The sequence below is a fragment of the Anser brachyrhynchus genome (assembly GCF_964034855.1).
Source record: "Anser brachyrhynchus genome assembly, chromosome: 12".
Classification (NCBI taxonomy): Eukaryota; Metazoa; Chordata; class Aves; order Anseriformes; family Anatidae; genus Anser; species Anser brachyrhynchus.
In genome coordinates, this window is record NC_137707.1 from 20758554 (window position 1) to 20778784 (window position 20231).

Consider the following 20231-nt stretch of genomic DNA (forward strand, 5'->3'; position numbering starts at 1 on the left):
CACTAGGAAAAAAAAAAGAATAAATGCTTATAAACTAAAAAATAATTATCCCAGATGCAACCAGTGCTTGGAAAAAAGCAGGATTTTTTTTTTTTTTAAACTATTTTTTTTAAGCTACTGAACTTTCAGTACCAATCATTTATCTTTCTCTTCTTTGGATCTGACTTCTTAAGTATATGCAAGTGAAATAGAATAAATAAGAAGGAAAACAGGTTTTGCTAAGTCACATGCAAAGTAGCAATAAATCAAACAGCTTGTCTGCATTCTTCTAATCTTTCTATTCTAATCTGTGAGCGAGATTTATAAACGACCTCTCCTCTCCTCTCTGCTAGTCTTCCTAGATTGTGATCACAAACAGTTCACAGTCCTCCACTCCATGGGTGCTACCAGCTAAAGACTGATCTGGTGATTTATCTTCTACTGATCAGTTGTCAGTCCAAAACGCTGTGCTAGCTAGAAAGGAACCTACAGTGGTAACAGGTATTTTAGAAAGCAACTGTCTTTTTAGTTTGGACTGCAAGCAGTACAGCCTCAGCAAACAATTTTGTCTGTTAATGACTTTTGAAACTTTGAAATCCCTGTGCTAACCCTTCTTTAAGACATAAAAACTGTTGTGGAATGAGTTGGCTCTGTTGTTACTAAAGGAGTACTTTGTTTTGAAATCAATAAGCAGCTTGTTTAAATATCAGCACTACAAAGCAGCTACAGTGGTGTCGGATGCCTTCCCTGCTCCCTCCCCAGCAGTCGGACTCTGGCTGGGCGCTGAAGATGGGTGCTGCTTCGCCCACGCTCCCAGCCTGAGAGTGGGATCAGGGTCGCTTCGTGCAGATTGTGCCGGAAGGATGGTTTGCCCCAGGTTGTAGTGGCGGTTTATTGTTATTATTATTATTATTAATAATAATAATTATTTTTTAATTCTACATAAGCTTTGCAAAGACAACAAAACCTAAGTGTGAAAAAGTGATTAATAGTAGTAACTAATTACCAACTTAGCCTTAATAATAGCTTAAAACCACAAATAGATAGGACACGTTACCTGTAGGCTAACTTTTTTTTTTTTTTTTTTTTTAGCATTCTGTTCCACTCCAGAAACCATGTATTTCCCTAATATAATTATGTTATACCCTAAGGAGCAGGACACCTACTTAACCAACCAAAAATAATAATAATAATTTAAAAAGTGAAAAGAAAAAAGGGGAAAACTACAATGAACTCAATGCAGTTATTCTATTTTACATAGGTACAAATAAGAATAGAATCTGGCCTAATGTTTGTTTCACTTTATCGGATTGGATAATGCTGTCCTGGTGGCATTAAATACAGCTGATCTCTCTCCTTCCTTTCCATGCACACATGTTTTTGTTAAAATTTAACTATTTACATCTATGTCTCTTAGTATTGCCTACAAATCAGTCAAAGAAGAGTAGGTCATCTGTGCTGCTCTACTGTTTATATATTAATCATCTGGCAAATAAACCCCTCAGTATCATACCCACCTCAGTAATATTTGTGATGTAATTTGTTTGGATGCCCAAATGTCACCAGCGTTGATTGTAAGAGATGAAAAAAATGTACTTGCTCAGCACACCAAGCTCTGGGCTAAAATGTAAGCATGAAATCTCTGGTTTATTTTTGTAATAATGTTTACAGCTGTTTAATGACCCCGAAAGGGTTCAGTAGTCTGGTGTTCTGTATTTCTTAACAGGAGTGTATTATGCTTATAACAGCCTTAGTTAAACAGTTTCAGCTACAACAATAAGGACAATATTTAATAAAAATTCTATATATATTCTGAAGTTTCTCAATGATACCTGTTTACGAGTTGCTAAGAACTGAAGCAATCTGTATTGGAGTATTTGGAATTTATCAATGGACCACAAGATGGTGTAGATATATGTGGATTTTTCTAGCTGGAAAGATAAATACCAGGTCTGTATTCTGAAAGCATAAGTAACAGTATGTGTAACTAACTGCTCAGAGGATCAGGGCCAGAGCGAGCTTGTCTTTTAAACACGTGAGCTTGTAAAGCATTACTTTGCTTACTGAACTGTAAATCTTTTAACTAACCTAATCTAAGCTATAATAACAGCACAACAGTGTTTTTAAAATGACTGTTTTCTCTACAGCAGTGAAGAGGGAAATGCTTTAGTGTGTGTCCGGTAGGAGCGAGCAGGTGTAAATGAGAGCTGAATGTGGTCCATCTGTTTACAAAGATAACAGGTGTGTGGATGCATATATGTACAGTTATACAGATATGTGCGCACATGTTTACACGTGTGTGTAGGCATATATTTGTATTTCAACTTTTTTATTCTACTTGTTATATTTTTTTTCCTCCTCTGTTTCCAGCAAAAGGAAGTTGAGCATCTCACATTACTTTAGTGTAGTTGTGATGACAGGCATTTCTGGTGTCATAATTGGTTTTAAATTCCAGTAATCCATTTCAAATAGTTAAATAAAATCTGTGTGTTCAATTGAAATGGCTAAAGTCAGAACTTTCTTTATTGATATCACAGAAAATACTCTTGAGGGCGAAAATGTGAGTCAAATCAAAATAACTATTAGTATCATCAAAGGGACTTGAATGTCTCACTGTACCTTCATGTGGGAGATGAGAGAGTATTTTCATAATGTTGAAAATTTGTTGTGAATTTCATAAGCTGAGTACCCTTGTCATAGAAATAGGAAACTGTATGCCCTACAGAGTAAATGGCTGTCTTCTGATGGTTCCTTAGCTTCTTATGGAGGGCTCAGTCCTGCCCTGTCCCGTGCAGTGTGACCTGCACTGGGTTGCAACCTGGATGTATGCCACAGGGCGAGTGAGGTTGTGCCTCTGGCCGGAGAGGATGGCTTTTGCTGCAGGAGTGGAGGGTTTGTTTAGGTTAGGAAGGGCAGCCCGTGAACAACTGATACCAATATGCTCTGTATGGTGCTGAGTCTTGGGGGACAGTGTTCTTACAAAACATTTGAGATAATTAAAGGTCAAAAAGGGACTATACAAATTTCAACAAAGACATTTTGAATTTCTTAATCTCAAATTTTATTTGCAGTTGAGTTTGTAAACATATATTACTGCAGAGAATATCGTGCTTCTGTTCCCAGTGCAAGTGATGGCAAAACGTGCTGTGTTTTCCTTATAAGAGAGATCAAAATCAGTAAAAGAGTGTAATAGACTATATATTTAAAAATAGAAAGCTAGAGATTTCAGCATATTCAGGAAAAGCCTGTAAGTGGTCCTGAGTGTCTGCTCCTTTTCTTTTTTATCAAGTAGAGGAATGGGGAAATTACAAGTATTCTGGTATTTTTCAGTTTTTATGCAGACAAAACATTTTATCACACTCCACACAAACATGTTGTGTATGAACTGAACAAACATTATTTTTCCATCTGGAAAATTCTGACTTTTCAGGAAAAAGTTTTTGGGGAAAAAACATTTTGGGCAAAAATGTTTGGATGCTAAATGAAAGTTATGATGTAGATTGGGAACTTCGTGAAGATTTGGGTACCTGCAATTCCAAATTGAGTGCTTGGGCCAAGCTGTCTTGCAGGGTTTCAGCTTTCATGAAAGTTTATAACCCAGCTTTCTCCTGAGCTCTTTCTGGTCCCAGCAGTGTGCTGGGAAATACCGTGTAGTCTGTCTGCAGATCCTGGCCTGCAGAGGACAGTGAAGGTAGGAGGCAATCCCACCACCACAGTTATAAATTCACAGCAGCACTTATAAACGGATATTTCCAGATTTTTTATTTTTATTTTTTGAATACCTGGTGTGTTGGTTTGGTGAGGTAAGAAGGAAAGGACATAATGAAGGAAGATGTGAAAATACTTACTTTGTCAAAACACTTGAAAAGATGTACTGTTTATCTGTTAAAGGGTAATTTTCAGGTAAATTTTAATGAGCTCCATTCAGGTTTGCTTCAGTGTTTTTAACATTTGAGAGTTGGTGTAGAATGGACAGGGTGAAATGGCACATCAGGCCAGTCTGAAGAGGACCATTGCGTCTATAGAAAAATTTGGGGGGAGGCAGAAGGACTGCACAGCTGTGGTCATCTCTGTTGATGCAGAAGCACCCCTGCACTCCTGAGTGTTGGGGAGAGCGGCCAGGTCCTGAGAGAGAGCTAGAGCTGGCAAGAAGAGGTTAGGCAGTGACCACTGTGACTTTTCTTTCTCTGGACCTGGGGCAGGAGTTTGAGGAGCTGGAGGTAAGCCACAGCAGAGTTGGGACCTAGAACTGCAAGGCCTGAAGCAAGAGAGCAGGAGTTAGAGGCTCACTGGGGAATGAAAACCCCTTGCCCCACCTGGGATAGCCCGTCTGGTCATAGATAAAGGCAGGGATGACGGATAAAGAGGGAGAGAATGAAATTGCTATTTTTTTTTTTTTTTAAGAGAAATTAGGCAAATTAGATTTGGTTATCTAATTCATGGTGGAATGATGGATGAGGAGGAATTTTATTTCTGTCTTGCATGTGGATTGGAGATGAGATTTTGGTAGGTTTTGCTGTGAATGGGCTGAAGGATACTGAGAGCCTGATTTACATGACAGCTGAACAGCAACAGGGTCCCTGGGTTTCTAAACACAACCAGGAATTGCAGGAGGAGAGATTTCATATGGCAGTATTTTGAATGTCACGATTATACTTTGCAACAAAACCAGGTAGAAGTGGGGGGGAAAAAACGGTTCAGGGCCAGAGGCAGGAGACAGGAGTACAAGAAGTGGGGGCGGTGAGGGTATGAATACAGTTTAAGTGAAGATCTGTAGCATTTTGAGATTGCAGTAGCTGGATCCTAGAAACTGAACAGCTGATCAGAGTATGTGGTACTTAGAGGTGGTTGTTTCTCATTAAGCAGAGGCTTGCTGACCTTTCTGCATATTTCATCCAAAAAGTATAAAATTTCCACTGTCAAAAAAACATGTGTCAGTCAGGCTCCCCAGAATTGATCCAATATTACTAGTTTTTAAATTAAAAAATATGGGTTTGGTCTTCCTTTTGATTTTTTTTTTTCAACTCATCCTACATTATATGTGTATGTATGTTTCGTGGGGGACAGAAAATAGAAAAAAAAATAGGAAAAGTTATCATATTCCAACTATAAATGCTGTTGGTGCTTTAAAAGTTATCTTTGAAAAAGAGCCGCAAAATAACCTGAAGGATCAACCACAATTCCCTTCCCTGGTCCAAATAACTACAGGTTTGAACTGATGCTTAGGGTTAAACGTCAGAATTAATAAACTCCATTGGGATCTGTCAGCATTTCCAAACTTAGATAGAGCATAAAATGCTAAAATTAACTACCCAAACCTTCCTAAGCATGTAAAGACACCAGTTCCCATTGAGGTCAACTGAATAAATGAAATCTAGGCTGCATTTTTCAAGCTGTTATAGAATAATGACAATCTAGAAAGACTTTTCCAAACCCTCTTTAATATATGTGCATGTCTGTACAAACAATAAATTTCTTGAATTTTTATTCTATTGTTTGCCAGCATGCTTTATTTAAGTATGGTGAGGAGAAATAGCACTTGTGGTATGTAGAATCCAGACAAGAAGTGGATTTCTGTGTTTTTGTTTGTTTGTCTGTTTCTTTTTAAAGGAAGTGGTTAGACAGATATTCAAAATCTTGGTCAACTTCAGGTAATGGCAAGCCTAAGCACTACACTACACATCTGTCAGATGCTTAGCTAATACTTTAGAACATGAAATTTGGCTTGTTTCAAGTGTTAAGAAAACTTTCAAAAATGTTACAATAATGTGTTTTTATGTAGTCCTATTTTGAATGATTGTGGTGTGAGGTACAGAAAATCTGCATGGAAACCATGAATTTGATTTGTTTACTATATGGCCTTGGGTGAATACCTGGCTTGACCATGTTCCCCTACCTTTGCAAATCAGATACTTCAAGCCAAACTTAGGTGCAGTCCTATAGCTTATGCATAAAAGCCTTTTCCTTTGGTATACTTCATCCCATTAATATTTTTATAAATATTTGAAAGCATACTAGTAGTGGGTCCCCAACATGAAACCTGAATCTTAGCAGTGTTAGTTTGAAAGAGACCTGTTTATATCTGAGCAAAATTTTGTGGCTCATGTTCGTCTTTAATACAGGCATAAATATCGATTTCCCCCTTTCTTCATGCAAGATCTGCATTGTATCACACAACCTCATTCATCCTGTTGAGGACCAAATAGGTCTCCTCTTGGAGACCACCCATGCCTGTTTTAGGCCCTGATCCTGTGAAGACTTAAGCATGTGTGGAACTTTGCTTTCAAGAGTCATCCTTTGAAGTCTACTGGACTACTCCCATGAGCACAGTTACATGCATTTTAAGTATGTGCCAGATTTGGGCCTCAAATTATCTAGCAAGTGGCCTCTATGAAGCAGCCTGAGGAATGGTGTCCACCTGGAGTGTGTGTGCAGCCTTTGTGGAAGGCATAGTGAGTAAGTGCTTTTGGCTAATGCCAAACAGAAAGTTCTCCAGATTAATTATTCAATAACATATAGAATTTAGTTATTTTACTAGTGAATTATGTGTCAAATCACTCCACTGAACAACAAAGATACTAATTGTGTTCTAATATAACCTTATAGCTTCATATTTTTTGAGAGTTATTAGTGTAAAACTTTATAATTTAAATAGAATTTTATACTTTTCTTTCTGTGTAGAGAAGTGGCAAGGGTGGAAGATTGTTGTGGACAATTATGCAGACCAGAACAGAGCACTTGTGTTCAACAAACAGCTTTGAATTCTAATTTTCTGCAATATACATAGTGTGGGTACAATTTGTAGTCATTAATGTGTATTAGGAAAGTTATTAAAATTCTTAAACTTGTTGAGGCTTTCCACAACACCTTCCCCAGATTTTAATTGGTTTTATCTAGTTCCATAAGAGAGCTCTTTAAAACAAATCAAAGTGCCTTAAATCACGTCTTACCCATCGAAGGACAGAGATATTCCTCTATAATCTGGCAAGTTTTCCTAAGAAATGAAATCTGAAGGTTCTCAACGATGAATTGAAAGACTTGGCAGAAGATAATTTATGTGCTTTTTGATGGGCTCAGTTTCAAAATGACAAAATAACAATGTTTTGTAACAGAAGGGTTAAATCTTAATCTCAGAGGTTTACAAAGCTGCTAGTCGCAGTCTCCTTAAAATTTAATATACCTCGTTAATGCTTACTTGCAAACACTGAAGGATTTTTATGATTATAATCATGTGTTACAGCACCTAGTACTGTTTCTAAGCAGCATACTAATCAGCTTAATGAGATATTACTGCACTTTTTGTTGACTAAAGCAAAATCCCTTTTATTGTTCTAAAGCTTGTCCTTTACTTTATTTTTTCCCAAAACATTATCTTGTTTTATTGTACACCAGTAAATATCATACCATCTTTTTTTGTCAAATCATAAAACTATCTTTCTCATTGTAGAATGTGTAATATATTGAATATGGTTAATGGAACTGAAAGTTACAAATGGATTTCTGTTTTTTTCTCTGTCTTTTCTAATGGAAATGGGAGAGATGCATAACATTTCTTTTTCTATAGATTTAGAAATGTAAACAGGTGCAATTTCATAAGAAGACAGACAAGGGGATGGTAAAAGCCTATGCCCCTTCTGTAATAATTAGATTTTGAAACTGTAGCGTATTTTAAAATAGTAGTTAATGGTTATTGGTAAACATACAGAGTGGTGAAAGCACATACATGATCACAATTGCATAGCACAGTTGGCATTTAATACACTTTTTATTGTTTTTACACTAATTCCTTTGCATTATTATGAGTAGGTAGAACATGAAATGCAAATTGTACGTCAGTGATTCAATGCTTGTAACTCTTTCACAGTCTGAATCTAAAATATCTTCTGATTTTCAGAGATGGAGGAAGCTAGTTTGTGCCTTGGTGTCTCTTCAGCTGTGCCAGAAACTGACGCCCATCTCAACAGCACCATACTCAATGGGCAGTATTCAATGAGCCAGAAGCTGCACCAGATCACTTCCCAGCTCAGCCATGCCTTCCCAGAGCTCCAGAACAGGCAGAATCCAGAGGAGAAGGCATCTGCACCACTAGAAGACAAAAGCCACATGTCCATAGCAAACCAGCCCATCAGCAGTCAGATGGCACTGTTAGCAAACCAGCTCAACAGGGAGGTTGACACCAGTTTAAATGGGCGTGTGGATCTGCAGCAGTTCTTAAATGGACAAAACCTAGGGATTATGTCTCAGATGAGTGATATAGAGGATGATGCCAGGAAAAACAGAAAGTACCCATGTCCCCTCTGTGGGAAACGCTTTCGATTTAACAGCATCCTGTCACTACACATGCGCACTCATACTGGAGAGAAACCATTTAAGTGTCCATACTGTGATCACCGAGCAGCTCAGAAAGGCAACCTGAAGATACACCTGCGTACTCACAAACTTGGAAACCTTGGCAAAGGTCGTGGAAGAGTCCGAGAGGAAAACAGACTTTTACATGAGCTGGAGGAGAGAGCGATTCTTCGGGACAAGCAGATGAAGAGCAGCCTCTTGCAGCCACGACCTGATGTGAAAGCACAGCAGCATACCCAGCCAATGCCTCTTGCAAACTGCAACTTGTCTGTGCCAGCTAATCACAGCACACCTGATATTTCAAACCCTGTTCCCTCTCCAAAGCCAGTCAGCATCCAGGAAGAAGTTGTTGCTCAGACAGCTGGGTTCAGATGCACGTTTTGCAAAGGCAAGTTTAAAAAGCGAGAAGAGCTAGACAGGCACATAAGGATCTTGCACAAACCTTACAAGTGCACCCTGTGTGACTTTGCTGCCTCGCAGGAGGAGGAACTGATCAGCCACGTGGAGAAGGCTCACATAACTGCAGAATCAGCACAGGGCCAGGGCTCCAATGGGAATGGGGAGCAGTCCACCAATGAGTTTCGCTGCGAGGTGTGTGGGCAAGTGTTTAGCCAAGCCTGGTTCCTAAAAGGCCACATGAGGAAGCACAAGGATTCCTTTGAACACTGCTGTCAGATCTGCGGGAGGCGATTCAAAGAGCCTTGGTTTCTTAAAAATCACATGAAAGTCCACCTGAATAAGTTATCAGTAAAGAACAAATCTCCGAATGATCCTGAAGTACCTGTCTCCATCAGCAGTATGTCCCAGGAAGCTCATGCAAACTTGTATTCAAGATATCTGTCGTGTTTGCAGAGCGGATTTCTTCCTCCCGACAAAACAAGTTTAAGTGAACAAAATCAAATCTATAACAAAGGAGATATGCCCATGAAAGAGAAAGAAGTCTTGGGAAAACTCCTTTCACCCATTTCTGGCATTGGCCACAGTATTGCTGAAGGGGATAAACATTCTTTATTGGGCTGTCTCAATCTGGTGCCTCCTCTGAAATCCAGCTGTATAGAAAGGTTACAAGCTGCCGCCAAAGCAGCAGAGATGGATCCAGTAAACAGCTATCAGGCCTGGCAGCTTATGGCAAGGGGAATGGCCATGGAACATGGCTTTTTGTCTAAAGAGCAGCAGATACAGCGCAGCCATGAAGACACTTTGGCAAATGCTGGAGTTATGTTTGATAAGGAGAAGCGGGAGTATGTGTTAGTAGGAGCAGATGGCTCTAAGCAGAAAATGCCTGCTGATTTGGTTCACAGCACTAAAATGGGCAATCAGAGAGACTTGCCAAACAAACTAGACCCTTTAGAAGGCAGTAGAGATTTTTTGTCACATGGTATGAACCAGGGACTCGATTACAACTTACAAAGTCATGGAAACGTAAAAGAAAAGCCAACTGAATGCCCAGACTGCGGAAGGGTTTTTAGAACATACCACCAAGTGGTTGTGCACTCCAGGGTCCACAAAAGAGACAGGAAAGGAGAAGACGAAATAATTCAAGGTAGTCTTGATGAGCGCCGTGGGTCTGGCAGCGATCAAGAGTCTCAGTCTGTCAGCAGGTCGACAACACCAGGGTCCTCTAACATTACCGAAGAGAGCGGAGTAGGTGGGGGTCTCTCGCAGACGGGGAGTGCCCAGGAGGACAGTCCACATCCTTCCTCACCCTCCTCTTCAGGTATGATGACTTCTCCTTCCCTCTTTACACTGAAAACATAGTAGCTATATTTGAAATCACAGCAGCAAAGTCATTTATGCATTCTCTTGTTAGGTCGGTTTTCTAACAGTCCACAGAGACGCGGTGTTATATGCCAGAACATCTGTGTTTGGGTTCCCTCAATGCCTTCGAGGTTAATTCTTGGTTCATCCTTTTTCCCCTCCAAGGGCAGGTTTCCTAGCCTTTCAGCTGTCGCTTCAGCCATGCCACCGGCAGCCGCATGCAGGGTCTGTACGTTCATCATTAGGAATGTCACTGCAAGGGCCTCTCCCTCCAGGCTTCGGAAGTATTTTTTTCCTCCTCTTCTCTTCATGGTGTCTATCTTGCGGGCCATTCCTTTTCCTCTGTGAAAAGGGTGAGGAAAGATGCCTTCTTTGAGCTCTAGCTCAAAGAAATATGATTAATACGCAGTGCATTGGCTAACCTCTTTGATTGCCCTTATTCCTACAACTATATCAGTTACTTAGCTGACATATGTACTTGAACCTGGCCACTGGATTGATTAAGAGGAGATTCAGATTGCTAAATTTTTGACAATCTTTTAACTTATGTGCACATTTTAACATGTATGAAACCTTCTGGTTAATTCATATCTATTTGAAAATACAAGAAAAATAGAAATTGGACTGAAACATTTTAATTGCACTGTATGTCATGTTAACTTGCTGTGTATAAAATACCAAAGCAGATAATATTTCTTTGGAGATGTCTATAAAATATTGAGCTTCCTGGTACAATTTTTAAAGTTACTAGCCTATGACTGCTGAAATAAAATCTCCAAGTAATAACAGGTAAGATTCCTGGCCTCATCTATATTTCCAAAGTCACTTACTAATGGATAGTAAATTGAAAGTTATATCTTCAGCCCTTTATAAAGAAAGCACCTCACTAATACTGTAATCATTCTGCAAGCCTAACAACAGAGGAAATCATGCCATAACAAATACTCTGTTACTAATGGCAACATTGATTTCTGCAATCAGCCATTAAGTCTAGAAAATGAAAGACAGTTTGAGGTACCTTAAGGCATTACATTGCCCACTGTTAAAGAGCTGGTAGCAGGCTGTTGAGGGTAATTCTTTTTATTTTTTTCCCCAGTTTCGATAAATATTTTAGTATTGGAGGCAATTCACTGTTACAGTTATTAAGTATATGCCAGTTTATTTTTGTTGTTCTTGTCATGCTCCAGTATACTCTACTTCTGAGGCCAAATTAATATAAAAATAAAGTGTTAGTTTGCTGGCTTATTACAAACCAGTAAAGAAATTGTTAAGACACATAAATCTGCACTCCACATTCCACAGATTCCTATAGTACTTAATGCTGTTGTTTAAATACCCATGAAACACACTGTCTACTCTTAGAGTCATAGCCTCGTTTACAATTTATTACTGGTGAGACACATTAGAAAATTCTATGTAGGAACAAGGGAAACAGGCGAGAGCTAATTTCATACTATGTAGAGTTGTTCAGGATATTTTAAAAGGGTTGAAAATATGTCAGGATGAAGAAGATTAGTTTTCTAACTTTCACTTTCAAAAATCCTAAACTTTGGGGGGGGGGGGGGGGGGGGGTGTCAGGGGAGAAAAAATGTTCTTCTTCAGTATAGAAAACATCACTTTTATTTTGCAATGCCACAGAGGGAAATAAAGAAACCTAAAATCGGTTCAGTTCTGCCTGAAGCCTTCCAGAGCTGTCTGGAAAAGTTTGCAAAGAAGACACTGGAGTCCTGAGTGAGGGTGAACTGATACAGATTTAAGAGGATTCAGAAAAATGCATGTGAAAGTTGGTGTGTTTTGAGTGCCCTGAAAAACTTTAATTCCAAGTGTTCTGCTTCGTTTAATGTATTGTTGTGGGAAGTTTTTCCTGTCCTCAGAGGCAAAAGATAACACTGCAGTCTTGTTGTCTCTGTAGCCACTAATTTAAAATTATTTCCGACTTAAACTACAATGTATTTAAAGCTTTTATTTTCACTCCTGATGCATTTAGATTGAAGCATATAAAAATGAAAGCAAAATATGTGCAGTAACAGTTGCTAGAAGCACGTTCATTTTTACTACAGAAAATCAGACTCATATTATATTTTATATTAATATCTGATGGTGTCCTTTAGTCTGTTAGCAGTAAATCTAGGACAGTTCTCAGTATCATATATCCTACCATAGAAAGTGTGCACATCTTTATAACTTATTAATCAGATGAAAGGAAAACAGTATTGCATTTTACCTGAACAAAATATAAATATTCTTCAGTACTTTAAAATTTATTGCAGTATTGCTATTGCAACTTTTTCATCATTATGAAGTGTGTATTCTGTCAGTACCTGTGAAAGATAAACCTGCAGAATATAAAGGAATCAGATTTTTTGAGTAAGGGAGAATTAAGTAGTCATTGAATCTTCTATTAAGAAATTACCGCAAAACACAGTTTTACAAATTTCTCAGACTGCATAACAATGTCTCAAAACTTAATTTGCATCACTTGATTCTTTTTTGTTGAAAACTGGGTCAGTAGGGCCTGAGAAACTATTTTTTCAGATCTTAACCAATGAATTCTTCTTTATAAATTGGTGCTCTTAACATGATAGTAGTTCTGAATTCATCATAAAAACCTTTTTACACAGTGCCTCTTAGAACAGATCTCCAGAAGAAGGCTTACAATGAGTGGCAGAGAAGTCTTTGTTATCTGATGTAATTCTTTGCAAAGGAGGATTGGGAATGGAGTGCCTGTTTAAAAATGTCTAGCTCAGGCTGAGAAGAAGAAAGGGTCAAGTTTGCAATCAAACAGTTATTGCAGAGATGTGTGACTGTCACTGGCTGGGCTAATGTGGTATGCAGCTGTTTGTTATGTGAGTAAAAGAATGTTTGAATCAGTGAACATGTGAAAATGACTCCAGTGAACCAGAAAATGTGTTTGTTCTTTAGCTCTCCAAACTGCTGAGAACTAAGCTTAAGATCAACTGCTAAAACTAGGACCTTTGACAAATTGAGAGGTCATATTTTCTAACAGAAATGAACGAAACTAGTCACACAGATCATTTCCCTGTGTTTTTCATTGTTTTATCTTGTTTTTTGTTTACTTTTGTGTGAAATTATGAGAGTCAAATAAATGTCATTTCTATCTCCACATACGATACAAAGGAAAACTGCTGTAAAAAAAAAAAAAACTGTGCCTGCATATACAACACATACAACACCGTCGGAAGGGTATATGTGGAGATGCTATCTGGATGACTCTTGTCTACATGCAAGCACACTTCTGAAATTAATTTTGCAGCATCACAGCAGAAATGCATCAGAGTTGGACTAGATATCCAGCATTATTTCTAGACCTCTTATTTTTTTTAAAAAAAGTTGCATTTATACAGGTTTTGCTTAGGAATTAATGCATGGAATAATTAAAACTTAATGTAGTAAGAAATGATACTGTTCATTATATCCAGCAGGGTAGTAGTACCTTCTGCATTTTCCTATAATTTTGGTGTGGGGATAATTGAAGTCTTGATAGTATGAAAGGGGTAATTGAATGCACTGACCCTCCAGTTCATTAAATAAAGTAGGCCAAGTTACATGATCAATGGAAAGCACAGGGATTAAAAAAAAGAAAATAAAATACTGTTAAATATAACCACTTATTCCTGCATGCAGCACTTAATATTGACTTTGGCATAATTTGTTTGATCAGATGGTTTACAATCTTTCAAACATCTTTTTTTTTTTTTTGGGGGGGGGGTTGTTGGTGGTGGTATTTTTTTAAATTGTTGTTATTTTTTTGTAAAAAAGCACTTGTTATTAAACAGAATTTGAGCCCATATTTATGTCCTTTGACATAAAAAGCTTTTGTACTGGGCATCATTGCACAGACATGGGAAAGACAGTGATATGATCCTCTTTCTTTCTTTCTTTCTTTCTTTCTTTCTTTCTTTCTTTCTTTCTTTCTTTCTTTCTTTCTTTCTTTCTTTCTCTTTCTTTTGTGATAGTCATCAACTGCTTAATGTGAACAAAACAGGCAAAAAATTTAAGTCTGAGGATTAAGATCTTAATTTTTTTGCTTGTGCATTCCAATTGTTCTTAAAATATTTGGCAATGTCAATTAGTAACTGAGCAGAGTTAGCTGATGAACACAATTTTCCACTAGACTGAGCACCCTATTGTTGTCAAGCTAACAGCAGATTTCTGAGGTCATTATCATTCCCTGGTAGCTTGGCCCAGCTGCTTCATGCTGCAAAAGCCAAACTTTATACTGGAGCTGTGGGATGGCATGCAGCAACAGGGGGCTGGGAAGGGAGGAGTGGGAAGTTGACTGAGACGCTGTAGAAAGTCATTAGCATCTGAGGAAAGAGAAAGTAAAAGTTTCTAGGTGTTTCAAGGGAAATCTGCTTTCTAGATCGGCTTCCTGTTTCCTTCCAGCCCCTCTCTGTACCTCAAGCACTGGTGTAATTTCTCAAACCAGGTGACCAAGTAAACAACAGAAAAACATAATTTCTGTCAATAGTCAGTCCCACATGGAGGACTCAAACTAATCCAGTGCCTTGAGGTTTCCATTAGCAGGTATTACATTTTGCTGATCTTAATAAAGCCTCACTTTCCCAAGCAGTGACATGGGAAGTGGTAAGGAAAATATTTTGGTTTTCCCTTTGCCCATCTGAAGATATTTTACCTTAAGAAACAGTTGCAAATATTGAGCTGGAGAATTGCACACAGTGAGCGCTGCTTTGGCAAGTTGCCAGTCCCAGAGGACAGCAAACAGAACTTTTATTCTAGAAATTCTAGTTAATATAAGCAGTTTCTGTCTGTGCCCTTTTTCCTTCTTCCTTTTTTTTTTTTCTTTTTCTCTTTTTCCTTTTTGTCTTTGTTGGCCTCATTTTGTATCAGGTTCAGCAAGATGCAAAGCTGCACTTTTTTAAAGCTCAGCTGTTATAACTGAGCACCATATGCAGCCTTTCAATCCCTGATATGGAATACTGTACATGCTGCTCCATGTTTGTAAGAGATTTACAGAAGCTTGAGTTGTGTGTATTAAAGCTGTGTACATCTAGACATTTGAGAAAGTACTTACAGTAAAGCTGTTGGGGATGTAGGCCTATACTAATAACCTGGCAAAGATTCAGCTTTTACTCTTACATAATGCTTTAAATTGCCATCTCTGTTGAAAGGTCAGAGTTTACTTGTGGGGATCATCACAGTGGTCCCAAATCTGTTTATTTATTTATTTTTTTCTCCACACTGGCTTAATGGCAGACATGTTTCCTTTTACTTCAAGACATAAAAAGCAACTTTAAGAGGCTTATTACACAAGTGGAAATGCTATGGCTAAGTATCCTCCATAATGTTTCGACGTTGTAACATTAATTAATGATGTTTGAAGGGCGAGGTTTTATTTATAGTTGCATTGCTATAAATCTGGGATCAATTCCGCCAACACTAATGAAATAATAGAATTAGCCCCAACATTGCTACTGTGAGGCTGGACTCTGTTATGAGTAACAGCTGCAAAAGGGCACTGTACTAAAAAAATAAGAAAACACCTCCCTGTCGTGTCCTTGCAAAGCACATGCTTTATGACCTCTGGAGGGGATACAGTGAATTTTGTGCAAGACAGATGTCCAAATTCTCTCACGATGAAAAGGCCGCAGACTGATTCTCTTTTCTGTCTCTCATGATATATTCAAGTAAGTTGGTGTATTGGTGCTAAGAGTTGATCATAAAAAATGTATTTTTTGTTGCTGGGAAAAAAAAGCATAAATCATTGTTTTGTGTTTAGCCCTTAGACTGCAGTCTGGGTGTGTGTTTCCAGGTAAATAGGATTGTAACTGATGGTATGATATGATATATTTATTACTAGGACAGCTTTCAGCTACATCCAAGGAATGTTTGCCTTCATTTAGAAATTAAATAATAAATTTAGAGGTTCAGCTTAGACAAGACTCCAGATGGGAATTTCCTCCAAGCTCTCCAGTTCTCCTCCTCTGTTTCACTGACCTCTTGGGGTATTGAAACAGCAATGTGTTTCTGTGGTATTTCAGTGACATTTATTGATCATTTCTTGGGATTTGTCAAGGACACTCTCATAGGGTACAAAGGGCACCATTGTATTATTACAATGGGATCTAACACAGAGTGGGGAAACCTGTGGTCCAGCCCCATCCAGTGGCACCTGATTTGGGCATCTGAATTCTGATTCTCCTGAGCCATTCTTAGTTCCCTAGCATCACATCCCAGGATAGGTTACAAGCCCAAGAGTCCTAGACAAAGATCTGTGTGTCTCAAAAACACTGGCCTTTTCTGGAAGACTAGGGAACAGGATTTGTGATCCTGAAGTCCTGAATCATGTTGGCAAAAATGCATTACCCACCTTCTTTCCAGCAGGGGAACTAGAGTCTCATAATTTCCTAAAGCATTGCTCTCACTCCCAGTTGACATTTTTCTTTATTATTAGTTTGGATAAAAGCAAGTCTCTAGAGCTTAAAAAGTGAGATGGCTACATATTCAGCCTACTTTTTTGGTACTGAAAGTAAGCTTGTCTCCTTAAGACTGAATGAAAGGGATTTGTGAGCCATGCTAGTCTTCATTTTGGCGCAGGAAAAGATTTGTTCAGGTCCTCTGTCCATGCCACACACGCTGGCTTGGGCTTGTGCTTGGTAGTGTTTCAGCCACATGAGGGGTGCAGGGAGAGGCCCTGTGTGACCAACAGGGGGGTGAATTCTGGCCCATTTCGCTAACGAGTCAATGCAATAACTGCACCTGTGTTTCCTTCCAACACCCTGTCCCAGGGCCAGCACTACTGGTCGGTTTGTACCTGCATCAGCTGACAACACTGACGTGGAGTTTAAAGAGTCTTTGATTAACACTGCTCCCAGCCGCAGAGCATCCCTTTATCCTTGTCTGTAGCAAACCCAGCCTGGGCTTTGGCTTCTTCTCTGCCATTGGTTTGAGCTGGTTGACTGGGCCAACTTAATGCTATTCTTCCTTCTTTAAGATTTTCTACTGGTACTTTCAAAGATCTTATTGCCTAGGCTAGCTGCAGTTTAGATAATTAGTCTCACAATTTATTAGACAGCCACTTTGGGGTCCAGATAAAACCCAGAAGTTTGGCTGCACATTCAGAGGCAAGTACATAAGTGAGTATTATCAAAAGTGAGGGGGAAGAAGAGGGAGAAGGAAACATTAGGCAGAGGTCCAAGAATAGGCTGAAATACCAGTATGGCATTTTCCGTTTGTGTGCTGCAATCACATGATGTGGAGTGTGACATTCTTAATAGTTCAGTCATGGGCAGCCTAAATTCCCGAAGAACCAAAATGCCTAAGGTATTGTGGGTCCACCTGAGGGACACAGCCAGCATCAGGTGTTCTCAGCAATGGGCCCTGTCAGTGTCCCCAGCTCCTGTGGCTGGCTGTGGATTGTAGCCTTTCCTGGACTGTGTTAGGTCAGGTCCCAGACCCTAGGAAGGTGGGAAGGAAGGCCTGGCACGTGCACTGGAAAGAAGCCGTGTTGGAATCTGACCAGGCCCCCATCTGGGGTGAAGACACCTGTCCCACCATCCCAGCACGGCCTCTGCTGACTTCTCCTGCATTCTGTAGTGGCAGTGTTCATCACAAAATCCTTTATCTCCCGCTATATCACACTGCACATTTCTAGACTTTCTTACCCTTTTCTCCCCATTTTGTACCTTAAAATTTCTTTGTCATCTAGCATGAACTGAGAGCTTGAGAGGACACAGCTGTACTTGGGGCCTTGTTTAAATACTAACCTAGAGAGTTGGAAGCAGAAGTAAGGAAGAGGCTTCTGGGCCGTGTCAGGGTTTTTGAGATAATTTCTGATTCCTAGAGCAACACAGATACTGCAGTTTAAATGTTGAGTATCTTCCTAGTTAAAAAAAATCTACAAAGTGTACAGTAGAGTTACTTCTAAAACATGCTTGTAAGGATGGCTGTAAGTAGGATTTATATAATTGTGCTTGTCAGCTATGATTCCTGCTCATTCCTGTCTTGTATACTAGCTGTGCTTTCCTCATGTGCCTCATTTTAGGTATCCCCTTCATTAGATTTCTTATGAATGCCTTACCACATATATCATAGGCTAATGTAATTGAAAGCTAAACTACTCAACACCAAGGTAGGGGAGTAGTCTGTTTATCAAAGACTGCATAATTTTCTCTTTTAATGATCTAACAAAACTACACAAAGAGGGACAGAAGCAAATCTGAAAATCCTTTCTGGAATGTCTTAAGTGTCCCTATTAAATACTTCACACTTTCCTGAGGGATTTATGGAATACTGTTTATGATCTGACTGAAACCAAAAGGTGATTCAAAGATTTCAGTGAACAAAAGAAAGAAAAAAAACAAAACAACAACAACAACAAAACATTCTTCATAATTTGGAAAGAATTCAAGAAAAGAACAGAACATCTTTGATTTTTATTAGTAGCTGGAAATTGATGGGCATATGACAATTCCATATATATATAAAGAAGAAAAATGACAGAAGTGGAAATTGACTGTTACTGTTCTTTTGTGTATTCCAGTGCCTTTATGTTAATTTTACAGACATAGATATCTAGTTTCATTTGTCTGCATTTATCGTTGATCAGGCAGATATCTGCTATGATGAATCTTTTCCATGTTATTCTGCCAAGTAGGCAGTGAGTTCTGAAGGGGAGGAGTTTGTTTATCAAGTATTTTTTAAAAAAATAAAAAAATTATTTGTTTTCTTAAAATAATTATGAAGCTAGTACAGTGAAGAACATTAAGTCAACATACAGCCACATTTACCACACAATGGTATCAGGGTCACCACAGTTATTTCCTATTCTGTGTAGAAATAATACTGTGGTTGCTTGGATGCTACCATCTAGTAACTTCATGTAAGTGGCAACTTTGTGATGGTGACCACTACAGTACAATTACAATCAACTTCATAAGAAGGATAAAGAATGAAAATGGACGTTATTGAGAAGGACAACCTGTAGTAGAGGACAAATACAGAACATTTCATAATGCAGCACTCTGACTATTTCTTTTAAGCTTTATCCTTCAATATATGAACACCAAATCACTTTCACTGATAGTGAAAGGACAAGAGGACGTGACTTGGGCAGCACGATAGCAGTGTTAGCTGTGAATTGTCACTAGAAGAAAGGTCTGAAATTGAACTATTATAGAAGGGAATCCATGTTTGCTACTCATCTGCCAAAACGTTTGGATAATACCTTTTACATTAAAGCCTGACACAGCAAGTTTGTCTCTATTGAAGAGAGTGTCTGACAGTAGGCTTCCACCACCTTTCTTAGTCTTCATGTGGGTAACAGTTTCAGTATCTGTCTGAACATGGGGAGATAAATTGAAGCCAGACTGCTGAAATAACACTAAGGAGTAGTCGCCATTCCTTTTGCACTGAAAGAACTGTGAAAAGACCTGAAACTATGTTTGAGGCAGCCAGATTTGAAGAACTCACAGCTGTGGGTACAATTGGTGCCCATCAATTCCCAGGCATTTTCCTCACAGCTCCCCAGTGGTGAATAGCAATTTTTTGCAAACATATCTTAGGGCAAGAAAAGAAGCACAGTAGTGACCCTGTTGCAGGTTCTCAGTCTATTGAGAAGAGTGATTAATGTCAGCATTAGGCATGCGGCAGATACCTTGTTTTTTATATGCAGCAACACTGAAGTGATCTCATCAACTATCTGAACATTCAGCAAGTCCAAAATCAAATGCTTGTGTGTCAGATATACACAGCTGTATTTGTACTGTTGCTCTATCTAAAGAACATGCCAATTGCTTTACTTAGAGTGAGTTGAGAGAGAGCCTCATTACTAAGAACATGTATAGCATTATCAATGAAAAACATTGTTCTTTTCCTCAGTGGTTTTAGTGTCCTCAGTTTTCCTTTTATAGGAGCCCATGCTAATATATCTTCAGACAATATGGGGACTGATTCACTACTCCCATGCACATTGTGTCATCATTTTCACCTCTGCAAAGTGGGTGGTAAATAGACATTAGAATAGTAGCACTTTTTACTAGTTTACACGTGTTTTGAAGAAATATAAATGTGCAAGACAATGGAGAATCTGAGTGCAAGGTAGTGTTTTTATTTTATTTCTCCCAAAAAATATATGAAATGAACTCTCATCAGTCAAATTTGAG

The 20231-nt window shown here is 38.7% G+C and overlaps 1 protein-coding gene across 28 annotated transcripts in view; it reads left to right on the top strand.

The window, feature by feature from the left end:
• The window catches only part of ZNF536 (zinc finger protein 536), a 346438-nt gene that overhangs the window by 152572 nt on the left and 173635 nt on the right, over positions 1-20231 (top strand). For 27 of the 28 annotated variants that reach the window (XM_080552264.1, XM_080552260.1, XM_080552242.1 and 24 more), the window contains one exon: positions 7874-10045. In XM_080552264.1, the coding sequence (XP_080408390.1) occupies positions 7874-10045 (2172 nt within the window). Of the gene's footprint in view, positions 1-761; positions 857-7873; positions 10046-20231 lie in introns of those variants that run through there. The other variant, XM_080552257.1, reaches the window with a different exon arrangement.